Below are 13867 nucleotides of genomic sequence, written 5' to 3' on the forward strand. Positions count from 1 at the left end.
ACCTGGTTTTGGTAAGGCTTCTCGGTTGTGAGTTTAAACAAGAATCAGTTTGCTGTGAGAGGAGTTTCTGCATTTCCTATGGGACCTGGCCACGCTGTTATTTCAGTCACCATCCCTGGCGTGGGTCCTGCACAGGGCTCCCTTACCTGGACGGCTTTGCGCAGGACTTGTCCTGGAGGGCTTCCTTCCTCTTCGTGGGATTACTGCTGAGTGTGAAAACGCAGATCACCAGCTCAGCTGTTCCCAATGAATTGCTTGAATCTTATGCCCAAATCTATTCTGATGTGGAAACCCTGAGAAGCCAGGCTGCGCAGAAAAGGAGACTGGCCTGTCCAGCCCATTGCAGAGCAGTGGTGACATCCTTTTGCAGTCGCTGCTGTAGCCTCTGAGCTGACACAGTCTCTGTGCAAACCGGGCTCCTACCCCGCATAATTTCATAGTCACACCGCGACTGTCAGAGCTGGTGGCTCATCACTGCGCTGGCGTTGCCCAAAGGAGGTAGGTCAGCTCTACTATAGCACTGTGACCTGCAGATGGACAGGTAGTGGGAATGAGAAAAAGATGTATTTCTTAAGTAAGTAATTCATGCCAGCTGTATGATTTGGTCAATATAAGCTCTTTTTTTTACATCCTGCAGTACTAAGATTGTGCTGCATGATGCTAACATTTAATTAATAAACCAAAACCAGAGGGAAGCTATTTATCAAAAGTTAAATATTTCAGGAGGTTTGAATCCACCTGACACTGAGCTAAGTCTAACAGGGTATTTCAGACTCTGTGATACGTATGAAACCAAAAAAAAAAAGGAAACAGTCCTTGTCCCAAATCTTAAAATCTAGTCAACAAGACTAAAATACCAACAATGGTAGTTAAACAGTCATTTTTAACATTTGGTATTATCTGGCATTTCTGAGAATTAATGGTGAAGTGCAGGAAGAGATACTCAGAATTTTATCTTTTCTCTCTCTCTCTTGGATGAGGCTACATACCCTCTATGTGAGAGGTGATTTTTTTTTTTATGGCCTGCCACAGACTGCTGTATAGTCCTCAGAACTGAGCTTTCCTGACATAAATGTAGCTGTTAAATTCATTCAGGACTTTTTGAAGAATACGAACAACTTTTTGTATAAATTCAGGAAGATGCTGTGAACTATAGGTAGCTTTGAAGTGAAAACAACAAAGAAAGCAAGAACACCCTCTAGTGTTTGGATTATGGAGCTGTACTGCTTGACATAATAGATCCAAAAAAAAAGGAAATATTTATAAGACAAAAAAAAGCACGAAAGAAAGACAGTAAAATAGAAGGGCTAAAATAGAGTGCATAAATGAGCTATAAATGTAATCTACCTGTTTTTAATACCACAAACCTCACCATGGTATCTAAGTTTAATGCCAACATTATTATTATTACTGCTAAACCATGTTTGATTAACAAAATAGCTCCTTAATAAAATAACTGACTTCCAGATTAAATAATTTTAGTATATTTAATCCAATTGAACACTAATAAAATTATAATTATAAAAGCAGTTAAACTGAGGAAGATGTGAAGATGACTAAGAAATCTAAAGCAAAAAAGAAAGGCAGTGGTGTACTGCCTGGAAAAAAAGGGACATTTGGGTCTGGAATGAGGTTGTTGGTGGACAGATTTCAGTGAATTGCTTTGGTAATTAATGCTATTTAATTATCTTCAAAATGAGGAGGGTGCAGAAAGTGGGAATGTGCTGATAAAGAAAACCTGCTAATGACAAAAACTCGAGAGACATTGACCTCATGGGAGGAGAGTACAGAGGAACTGCATGGGATGGGCATGTTGGAAATGGGCTGAAACAGAGTACAACACCAGCTGCGCATTACGTGCTTGAGACCGACAATGAGACCTACTATTTTTTTATACTCTGGTTCTACAACTGATGCACTCAGCCCAGGTGTAGGAGCTCTGAATTCAAGTCGCATCTTTATTGAGGTGGAGTCGATGAAGGTTAGAAATCAGTAGCCCCTATAATGCAGTAGCAAGCCCTGGTTGGTAGGCTGTAAGTTATCTGGGAATGGGAGCAGAGTGCTGCCCATGTCTTCTACCGCCAAGGGACCATTAGGCAAGAAGCTTGGTGTTGATGGCCAGTGAACGAGCATGTGCTTGCACATAAAGCTATGTTTCAGTGGCTTGCGCACTTGCTTGCAAATTAGTTCTAGCCCCTGCTGCACTCAAAACTCTAGTAATTTATACTGGACTACATATTTTCATAGGGAGAGAAATTGTAAAGGTATGAAGACCACCAGATAGTTAAATCCCTGCATGCTCTTCAGGAGCAAGTAGCCTGACTTTTTGCCAGAGCTTAGCAGAGCATTATGTGCTCCCAAAGTCTGCTTTACACTGGAATGAGAGGCCTGAGCTAGACTTGGGTGCTTTACCGCATGCACATTTTTAGTCAAATCACTTTTAACATTCCTGCAGTATGTTTATGTACCTTGGCATATAGCCAGGCAATACCATTCAGGCTGAGTTCATCTGCTCCTGTATGAATGGCAGTATAATTACATCTACTAAATCTTTGTTGCTCTTTTTTTTTTTCTTTTTTTTTTTTAAGGAAAAAAAAATTCATCAACTCTGATATTTACAATAGATGTCATCTGCTGTGTGACATTTGGTCTTATAAGTTGAGGTCTACCAAATTTCTATTCTTAACTTATCCCACTGTCATAGACAAGCTGTGAAATGAATAGCTGACCCTTTCTTCTAAAGAGCAGAGCACCTGCCCCTTTCTCCACGCACGTAAGCTACGAAAAGGCTGCTGAGGAACAGGACTCTTTCCCCACCAAGAAAACAAGTGAGGTGTCATCAAAAGCACCCGGCAGAGCTGGGAACTGAATAAATTTTGCATTGTAATTTTTGATCTCGCAGCTGTTCAGAAGGGCTGTGTGCGCTGAATTAACAGAGCCACTTGTGCATTGGTGGTCTGGGAGGAGAGGCAGGAGTATTTGCAGTTGTTGATACCGCAGTGCATTTGCACAATCAGCAAGGAGTTTCTGGTTAGCAGCTGCGGCCGTGCGTGCCACTGTGAGGCCTCTGTTGTGGGTCAGGCCAAGGGAGCTGTGCTGTTTGGGAGCTGGCTGCTCCTGCCAGTGAGCCAAGGCATAGCCTGGGGCATCTGCTCTGGCCTGCCATCCTGCAGGTGAGCAAGACAGCGGTGATGCCACGCTGCTGTTGCCAACATCCAGGCACTTCTTAGAAGAGAGAGAGTCAGGACAACGTCCTTGTAATTCTTTTGAAGATGAGTCAGGTCAAGCAGCGTTAATACTGGTTTCCTCTGGCTTTCCTGGGTGTCCTGTATCACAGTAGATGAACAGATACTATATAACCTTGCTCTAGGCTCAGTATTTGGGTGAGTAAATTTAGAGAGACATGGACAACCATAGACCTGAGAAATTACAGGTTAAGGCAGGAACTGGGTGAAGAGCAGAGAGTTTGTCTGATCCTCTTAGAATGGCAGCATTTGCTTCAATAAAATTTCATTTTTCAAAAAAGGAGGAAATATTTAAGATGTCACATGTTATTCTTATCCTGCCAATCTTCATAAAGACAAACAGCTCTGTCTGAAGAAGAGAGATTGTATGGTGTTTCTCTAACTCGGCATTCACCAGATTCAATCAACCAGAAGTGCAGCTGACCTTACTGTCAGCCCCGAATAGGGTGCAAACCAAACTCCTCGTAATGCGGAGCTTGGGCCATCTTTGCTTTCTCCCATCAGCATTTTGGGACCCATCTGCAGCATAAAAAGTGCAGAAGCAGCCATGAAATGATACTGTAACATTAACCCTGGTGAATGAAAGGGAAGTGAATAAAGATCAGTCAGGTAACTAAGCTTTTGTAGTTGGATGTACAGCCTTGTTTATTCATAACAAGGGAAACAAAAAACTTATTTAGGAGGAGTGTCCTGAGACAACTAGGGGAGACTGCTGAGAGCTAATGTAAGTGCAGCAATGTGGGAGTCAGAGCAGAAGCCACCCATGCTCCTGGCTGCCAATATGGTATGACTCAGACATTTCTTATTCACATACATAAGTTTAAACAGTGAAGAGCAACGCAGAGTTTCAAGTCAAGGCATTGCTGATCCACTCCCATTTTAATAACCACTTTTTTTGGCGGGGAGGTGGGGAATAGTGTCTTTTTCCACCTTCTTTTTACTATAGAGTTTTTATTTAAAAAAAAAAAAAACCTAACATGGACCACTAATGTTTTTAAAGATGTTAACTGACCTTCTTATGGAGAGAAACTAGTTGAATTGATCTCTGAGTGCTCTTTCCCTGAAAGCAGAAAAGCAAGCTTATGCAGATAATGACAGAAAAGTATACTACCTAACTTCACCAAATATTTTTAGTAGGAAAGTATCTATGCCATACTGAAAATGATGATTTTTCAAAAATGAGTTAACATTTATATGAGAAACAACTCAATTCCAGTTTTATGAGTTCACATATTTGTGCATTGTGTAACAAAGCTTGAAAAATATATCACAGTCAGTAAAGTATCTTCCAACTTGTCTTTTAAGTTGAAGAAGCTAGAATGTCAGTTATTTGCCTGGTTCTACTCATAATTTTGTTGCTGGAGGAACACAGAGGTAGTTTGTCTCAGAGGTTTTTTGAGTGGCTAGAAAGACCACGTGCTGGGTGACGGGAATAGTGTGTTTGAAGTCTGACAAAGTTGTTTGCTAGTAGTGTTTTTAAACAGTGTCTCAATGTCTGACCTCACAGCCAGGTTGTGAAAACGTGCAGTTCTGGCCAGTCTCAGAGAATGGAAAAGAACAGAAAGTAGAAGAATTCATAGTTTGTATTCTGCATGTTGTGCAGGGTTAATGAAAGTTAAGTAAAATCGGGGATGGACACTGCAGTCACCTTCTCAGTACAGCATATATACCACTCATACCTAATATGCTTATTTTTTGAATGTCACTTGCTGTAGCTGACAACAGATGTAAGCTTTTAGGGAGACTCTAATGAAGCAAGGAAGGCCAAGCACACTAGGAGAAAAGGCATCACAAACCATTCTCCTGTAGGTTTTATATTTGTAAAATATTAAAACCATTTTCCAAAAGAAAATGGAGTTATATTATGTATGTATAAGTTAACGACAGGAGCTCAGCTTACAACAGTAGTAGTATATTCTTCTGTTTAGTCTTACAGTCTTCGGAAAGATCTAAGTCAGTTTTCCATCTCATGTGATGGTGAAACACTGCATACAGAATCTCAATCTTACCAGCGCATTCTGTTCAAAGAACTTTTAAAACTAATTGTATTTCTAAAACCTTTTTTTTTTTTTTTTTTGCAATTCACTTTTTAACAGGTGGGTATGACGTGTTAAGTGGAAAAATCACTTTGCTGGTAGGGATTCATTTTAGCTAGCTATTTCTTGAATCTTGCCAAAGACCTGTAACCGAGTTTAATCTATACAACTACATTTTGTGTGGACACAAAAGAGGAGAGTGATAGACAGTGCAACTGTATGAGATACTAGGCCTGAAAATACCATTATAAAACAATTCCATGGAAAATGAATCTAAAGGAGTCTTTGCTCCTTTCAAGTCTTCATCCAGAACTGTAGTAACTAGGGAATTAATAAAAGACTTTTAGACAGAGGAGAAAGCATCTTTGTTACTGTGAAGTTCTGTTGTAAAATGAGTATACACTCTGGAGTGACCCTGAACATCAGTGTCCTCTTCCTGAAACAAGATTGCAGATACACTACCTGTAGGTGTCAGTCTTGTACTAAAAAATGGCCAATACTCAAGTCAAGCAGCTTAAGGCTTGTGTGTGTGCATGGGTGTCTGTGTTTTAATCAATGCAACCTCACTTTGCAGTTGTTTTACTTAAAAAGTAAAAAATTATCCAAGTTTACTCCTGTCTTTACAGAGCAAAAGAGGCAGAACTAAAGATGCATTATCATATTTAACAAGCTTTCCACAATATTTTTTTCATTCTCAGAAATATTTTAATTAAAAGATTAGTTTTAAATTATCAAAATTGGGTGCTCTTCAGCCATCCAAAGACTTCAGCAGCATAAGCAGCTTTAGTTTGGCAGCATAAGCAGCCTACTGCCTCCTTACTATCACATGTTCATCACTTATTTTTCTTCACCATTGCAATCAGTGTCATAGATGGTAATACAATATCAAATAAAACATGATCTAGCACTTCTATACCAAAACCAAAGGAACTGTCATATTTTCTCTCAAAATAAGGGAACTGCAGAAACAATATTTTGTCTTAAGTCTTGGCATACCATGACGGCTAACTATAAATAATAGTTTCACATAGAAGAGTTGGTTACAGAAATTTGCTAAAAGAGAATCAGGAAAGGGTATTGAATTGCCTGTGATTTTGACACTGCTCTTTATTTTCAGGGAGTGGGGAGAAGGGAGGAAAACTGCTTGACTGCTGAACTAAAATAAAAATCATGAGGGAAGGAGTGGATCAGATTTTAGAAGATGTAAAGCCATCTCTGTCTATATAAATAGGTCATCTAGACAGGGTGAAACATTTCTATCTGCGGACTTAATTACTAAATAGGGGACTACACTAAAATAAATAAATAATGCATAATAAAGAATAATAGTATAAATAGGATAAATAATTAACAGTGAACCTCAGTGGTTAAATTTTATTAAATACATTTAACAGTAACACATCAAATAGAAGTAAACTTAGTTTAACTATATTAATGCCAACATGATTAAAAGATGGTATTCACATTAGAGAAACAGGCTTACCATATCTGTCACATCTCAGCTATTGTTACAAAATTGTTACGTAGCATCTCCACTATAATGACCTGCATTTAAAAAAAAACTGCAAAGAGCTTGTTAGTTATTCCACTCATCTTACTCAAAGTGTTCTAGATTCCAGAACTGTGAAGTCTGATTATTTGCAACCTACTGCAGTGGTAAAATAGATAAGCAATAAACTAGTTTTAATACAAAGGCAGTAGTTAGATGATTCAATCAATGGGTGGCAGAACATGCAGACTGTTGCCTATGTTGCTTTGTAGCCAAATGCAGATTACAGAAAGTTCCCAAGTTCAAAACAAACTTCTTGTAATTATGTGAGTCAAAACAAGCAACAGAAAAGAATATAGAAGTAAAAGCATAAAATATTGTTTGGAAGAAGACACACACACAAAGCAATGGCTAAGAAGAATTGTTGGCCACACACTGGTCTTAAAAAAAAATATTCAAGGCTTCTTGTTATCCATCAAAAGATATAGGCATTCATATTTGAAATAGATAAAACTTATACTGAACAGTTCAAGGAAGGCTTACTAGCTACAGTTTTACGTTGCTCAATTATCTGTGTAAGAATGAATTCCAGAATTTTCAAGATGAAACATTCGATGGTTTGAAGTGAGCGTGAATTCTTAAAAATGAAAGGCAGACTGTGTACCAGAGATTTGACCCAAATATAGTGTTAGACTCAATTTATGAATTACAGAGTCAGTAACTGATTTTGCTAACTACTGGAACACTGAAATTGTAGGTAAGTAAATATGTATAAGAATTTAGGTCTAGGATTTGGCAGTTTGACACAGTTCTTAAAAACAAAACAAAAGATCTTCTAAAAATCTAAAGGCTTTTTAAAAAGTTTGTTATAAAAATAATGACCCAGGAAGTGTTTTATGGTAAGAATATTTTATATATATATTTTACACTTTTAACACTTACAAAAACATTCAAACACAAAAAATTAAATAACTTTGGAAGCAGAACAAGTCTTTCTGCCTACATACACACAACAATTCCGAGCTGTTGGCACAAAAAGTAATCCACATTCATAAAACCCTTACTACTATATCAAACATAAGTTAAGTAAATCATAGGCACTAGTTTATCAAATCCATATTTCCACACTTCTGCAGTATATCTCTAAACACGGAGCCCCACGATTTCCTGATATCAATAAACTGGTAATGCACAAAGGCTTTCTAGTAAACAGACAGTTTCTCTTTTCAGGAAGTTGTTAGCTATGTTTCAGGGGGAGTAGAATAGCAGAGAAAAGAAGGCTTACAGAAGTTAAGCTCAACTTATCCAAGTGATGAATTACTTAAGGAAACACAATAATTTGATGCAGTCATGGTAAAACCCCAATATTTTCATCTCAACTGACTTTCAAAATTTAAAAGTTAATTAAGTGTTTAAAAGAATCCACCAATTAAAATTTGCCAGTTTTCAATGAAGACTGTAGCATTGCTTTGTAAAATGCCAAAATGTTAAAACTTGGACTTCAATGAGAATAGGTACATTTGATCTAGTCCTTTCTTTTGCTTAGTAGTTGCATGAGATATTTACTAACTGATATCCATTATCTGTACCAGAAAATGGCACAAGGCTAGATTAGTGGTATGTACTGGTCTAATGGTGGAAGGTAGGATCTTTACCCCTGCTGAAATCTTATTGAATTACAGTATACTTGATACCCTGACTTCAAATCTCAGTACAGATCTCAGTCTGGAGTGTGAAGTCATTGGTCAATCCAAAGTTTGCCTACAGCTGCTTGAGTAATTAGAACTGCAAATTAGTCTCCTCTCCTTCCTATTTGGCTTCTTCCAACTCAAGTAGTATTGCATGGCTTTTCATCCAGGAATATGTTAATGCTGGCCTAAAATTCAAGTGCTAGAATTTCAGGATTAGTTATCCTCTTAGTAGTGGGAATCAAAGTACACCAGCAGTTCACAACTCTGATAGTAATGGGGTTGAAGGCCACCTACCGTCCAATCCAACTTTTAGTGTTTGTCAGTCATTGCACAAAGGATACCATTCACGTTCTGTTACTTCATCAACTGTACATCCAAAATACTGAAAAAGCTTCAAACAAAATCCCTTCCATTTAACTCTTCCCACCCAATACAACTTTACAAATGTTTGCATAATGTCTTCCAAAACAGAAAGCAATGGTTCAAATGGTAATTATATGAATGAGTTCTTCTGACAAAGATGTGAGTGCTAGAATAAGTCAGAGCCACCAGAGGAATTTAATAGTTTGTAAACAGATGTATCAGGTTTCATACTCTGTTACCAGTAATGTAAGATACACATATGTAAGGCAAAGTACATATTTAAACACACTTACATGGGCAATAACTTCTGTAAAAATATTTACAATTTAAAATAAACCAATTTAAGAAATGGATGAAAGTAAAAAAAAAATAGGATACAGAAAACTCCCTCATACCATGGAACATCACCTAAATGAATATCATTTGGCATCAAGAGTACAACTCATTACCTTGGAATTTGTATGTTACAAGTGCATAGTTGTGTTTCCTTCTCATTAACTATCAGCATTTACAGTTGTGTTCCAGGCTGAAAGCATAGTGGTATGGTATTAGAACAAATTAATAGTACTACTTGTTCTTTCCTTTTTAAGGAAACCTGCTATAAAAAAGTTTTCCCCAAATAGCAAGCCATGTGTTAAAAATGTGGCTACAATAGCAAAGGCCATCTTTCCTGAGCAAGGAACTTTAAGGTTTAGAAAGATTGTACAACTGATACTAAGCCCTTTTGGCAATCAAACTTATAAGAGCATGTAAAACTGATATAGCAAATCAACATAGGAAAGATGCAATCTATACTATTGCATTTGTGTATGTCTGCTACATTCAAACCTTTACTGATTAAAAAAAAAAAAAAAAGCCATGACTACTATTTACTGTTCTGCTTAATCCTCCAGAGTAACATCTGATTCTTTCTGAAGGATGTACGTACCACTTTCCCCAACAAGAATCTTATAAAATTGCTAAAGTCAATGTTTCACTAGCACTGTAGCAGTCTGAAATCAGAATACTAGCTCTGATTAATATAGTCTTGTTTCAGTTGTACATATTCACCAATCTCTCTGCTGAATTAAAACAGACTGAAGTTTTGGACAATGTAAGTTGGCTGTTATACTTGCTGCTTTTCAAGATGGGCATTTCTTTGGCATTCATTAGGTTTTTGCCCAGACATTGGCCACTGTCATAAATGCTCAAATTGATACACTTTTAGCAAGCAAGGAAAAGAAACCCAACAGAACTGATAGCAATTTCATGTAAAAGCGATTGTATGATCACCAAACATCTGATGTTAGATGTCATTAAAGTGCTGCTTTATAATCTCTGCCAGTTTGTGCTAATTTGAGACAGAGAGGTCTGGGATTTTTACAAATCCCAAAAGTCACATCTGAACAGTCTGTATGATCAAGCCGTCTTTTAGCCTGGTGAGGAAGTATCCATGAGCACTGGAACCTTGCAGTTCAGTAGCAGCCATCTTTCCAACTCTCATCTTTCATGTTGCCATAGGTTTTGGGAGCAGGTAATGATCTAAAACAAAATGAGATTTATTTCAGTTTCATACCTGAATGCTCAAGTCTCCATCCACAGTACCTAAGAACCTAAGAATTCTATAAATCATTAAAATATACACTTTACTCATTTGCCTTTCTGCCATACATTTTACTTAACATAAACACCAAAGTATTTTCAGTTTAAGGTTTAATGTACTATATGTTGATAATTAACTTCAGCGTCAGACAAACATCATCATAAATGAACAGAAAACTTTTCACTATTGTACTCTCTGAGAATACAAGTTTAATCTGCTGACATTTAGAAATAGGCTATTTTTTCAGTGATGCATGAACAGGGAAATCCTTGTTTAAAGTATTACATTTTGCTTATGTCAAAATCTTTAAAAAGTTTGCAGATACTGCATTATTAAACTGTGTACCTAAACTTTCAAAAAAAAAAAGAGCTGTGTATGTTTAGTAAGCGAAACTCTTTACTATAAGATTTGTTGTGATTAGGACAGCTACACTTCACTAGTATTAAGAATTTCCTGTCAAAAACAACTGCTTTATGTTACACTAACTTTCAGCTTCAGACACAGTGCAAGACAGTCAATATTGTGATAGTCATTTGTTATTCCCCTGACCAACACTCTTTATAGAACATAACTCCTCCGCTTTGATATTTATGCCTGTTTTGTCCATTCTGCGATACTGGAGACCAACGGTTTATCCTTTCGTTTAAGGGGACTCTTACTGTTCCTCATGGATGACTGCTTCCTTGTGTCAGCTGGCTTTCATGTGACACCTTCAGGGAAAATCTACATTAGCAATGCCTCCAATGGCATTAAGAGCAGATACTCTAAATTTATGCATTGCTTGCTTCTGATTCCCCTGAAGACAAACTGTCTGTGCAGCCTTTCCATTTAATACTTAGTCTCTTGTGCTTGTTTTCCAAAACACTCTGACATTAAGCAACTTCCACATCTGGATGCTAACACAGAGGTTATGTTTGAGTTGAAAATTCTGTTTTGTCCTATGACTTAACTGTCCTGATTTTTCTGTTAAGTTTAACAAATGCTATGGATGCCTCCTCTGTCCTTAATATCTCTTCCTTCTTAAAGTTTCTAGCTGCACAAGGAGAGAAACTGTTCTGCTGTGGTGCCACTGCTTGACATCTGGCTTACAAAAGGCACTTAAATAGTTCTGACTTCAATACGTGTTACTCAGTGGTATAAATGAATTTTCACTTGCCAGCTACATTTCAATGACTTTTTAACTCTCAGTTTTGTTCCAAATCTATTTTGGAAACATGGGTAAATACTTCACATGGAGGTCTCCATTTCCATTGTTTCTGAAGACCTTGAGACCAAAATAAGAACTACAGAAAGAAGCAGCACAAATATACAGTGTACAAAATTCATTAAGAAAGGCACAAATTAAGATGGTCTCGGACATGTACTCACCTGCGAACAGGCTGTGCAAGTTTGCTGCGAGGCACTGGGATGCCCCCAGTAGAAGGGGCACTGGGTCTGGGCAAACCACTCCTCATCCCTGCTGTTCCTGCTGGTCTGGTAAGAGTAGTACTGTTAATACTGTTGGCAGGGCTTGGCAAGCCTGAACTCTGAGCTGCAAGAGGCCCTGGTGAAGAACTACTGTGTGTTAGCTGTGTGGCTTCTGGAGAAGCAACAGAACCAGGTCCATGGTTACTAAATGCTTTCACTGGTTGTCGGAGAGCTAGGGGAGACGGTGCTGCAGGTGAGCGGAATTTACTTGGAGAAGGTACTGGAAAATAAAATACAGAAGTTACTTTCAAACTGAAATTTCAGTATAACTGATAACTCAAAAACCAGAAGCAACTTTATGTGAAAATTCAAACAATATGGAATGTATAATGGAATACAGCCAACCAAGCAGCAATGAGAAACAGGAATTCAGATGTCCTCTTTGTCATGTGTTTTCGATATCATAACTCTAACACTCCATTTGCCTACTGTGAGTATTTATCTGGACTTATAAGTAATAATATTAAGACTCAAACCATTACATAAGACTGATAAGCCAAAAAAAATAGAGGTGAACATATTTTTCGAGGAGAAATTTACCTGCTTAAGACACATGTGAACCGAATTCCCATTCCTGAAAAGAACACATTCAAGAATACAGGATTCTAGTGTGCCGTATTCTTTAAATAGAGTCAAAGTGCATATTAGCCTTCAGTGATGAAACTGTCAGAGAGCAGGATATCTTAATGTTTCTTCTGTGCTTTTCTTTTTAACCAAATCCATTGAATTAAGATTTACTTAATGATATGATCAAGTTCAAGAATTATTGTCTGAAAGGGGAAAAAAACAGGGCCAGCCAACCCCCAACAGGTTAAGGCACTAGGCTCTACAGCTATGAATCTCAAACCAGACAGCTATGAATCTCAAACCAGACAGCTATGAATCTCAAACCAGACAACTACGACAATTTACAGCCTTCTTCTTCTTATGAACATTATCTGAATTATCAGTATCGCTAATGCCTGATTTAAATACTTCATATCAGACTTAGTAGTAAAATGCAGGCCTTTAACAAGCCCTTTCTGGGAAAGCCTATATGCCAGTGAAAATCCATTTATAAGTTTAGTCTTACTATACAGTATGTTGAGCAAGCCTTTAATACAAGGTGTACACACAAGTGTACTCCATTAACAACTTCTTTTGTACATGTACGTAATATACATGCATACAGTATGTATATTTTTCTCAGTGCTATTAATGTAATAGCAAGAGGTCTTATTTATTATATACCTAGGAATTTACTTCTGATTTTTATTAGAGAGCTAGCAATAAACAACAGAATTGATCTTCATAGCAAGATACTGACAAAAAGAACATTCAACTGCCTTACAGTAATGCCAAAGCTTAAGCACATTTCTTCATGAGTATCAGAAATATTTTCAAAATATGCATAATGTATCACTAAACAGAATACTTAAACTAATCCATCTTCTTAATACTTAAATAGAATGTCACCAGCTTTTCAAACTGATTAGGGTGGGATTCAGTAATAGCTGACACTGGGCAATCAATTCAATCAGGAAAATACATAACATCAGATTTACATTTAGTGAACTTGCATAAACTATTATTTCCTCTACAGAATAAACTTCTTTATACAGACACCAAAGTTGAGTCCTCTGACAGATGCTGTAACAAAAGAGATGGTCCTTCACAAAGCTTTTACTATCATTTTAAAAGCTAGATCCACTAATAATGAAAAGACTAGTAATGACAGGAACATGAGATCCCAAATGTGGTACAGGGGAAGTGGCAGTTTTCAGGTTGTGTTTTGAAGTCATTCCTGATAGGGCATATTTAGGAAGTTTAATATGTGCTTTATTACAGATGTGAATCTTGAGGGATTTAATGCCCTTCTGGATCATCCAAGAGGGTCTTTCCACAGAGAAGCAGCAATACCAAACACAGCATGAAGCTGTTCAGGGGAAGAGCTGACAAAACAGGTGATAGAGATGTCAACGATACATGACAGTTGGTAAGTAGTGAGGAGAATA

The 13867-nt window shown here is 37.4% G+C and overlaps 1 protein-coding gene and 1 long non-coding RNA gene across 7 annotated transcripts in view; one reads left to right on the plus strand and one right to left on the minus strand.

Moving 5' to 3' along the window:
- LOC136992267 (uncharacterized) overlaps positions 1-13867 on the plus strand; it is a 33294-nt gene that overhangs the window by 15486 nt on the left and 3941 nt on the right. For 3 of the 4 annotated variants that reach the window (XR_010884436.1, XR_010884433.1, XR_010884434.1), the window contains exon 2: positions 13701-13848. This is a non-coding gene — a long non-coding RNA (uncharacterized lncRNA). Of the gene's footprint in view, positions 1-12099; positions 12304-13700; positions 13849-13867 lie in introns of those variants that run through there. The other variant, XR_010884435.1, reaches the window with a different exon arrangement.
- SLAIN2 (SLAIN motif family member 2) overlaps positions 6641-13867 on the minus strand; it is a 39999-nt gene continuing 32772 nt past the window's right edge. For all 3 annotated transcript variants that reach the window (XM_067298084.1, XM_067298083.1, XM_067298085.1), the window contains 2 exons: positions 11775-12093; positions 6641-10345 (listed from right to left, as the gene is read on the minus strand). In XM_067298084.1, the coding sequence (XP_067154185.1) occupies positions 10279-10345; positions 11775-12093 (386 nt within the window). In that variant the 3' untranslated portion in view covers positions 6641-10278. The remainder of the gene's footprint in view (positions 10346-11774; positions 12094-13867) is intronic.

This window comes from Apteryx mantelli, chromosome 5, assembly GCF_036417845.1.
Source record: "Apteryx mantelli isolate bAptMan1 chromosome 5, bAptMan1.hap1, whole genome shotgun sequence".
Taxonomy (NCBI): domain Eukaryota; kingdom Metazoa; phylum Chordata; class Aves; order Apterygiformes; family Apterygidae; genus Apteryx; species Apteryx mantelli.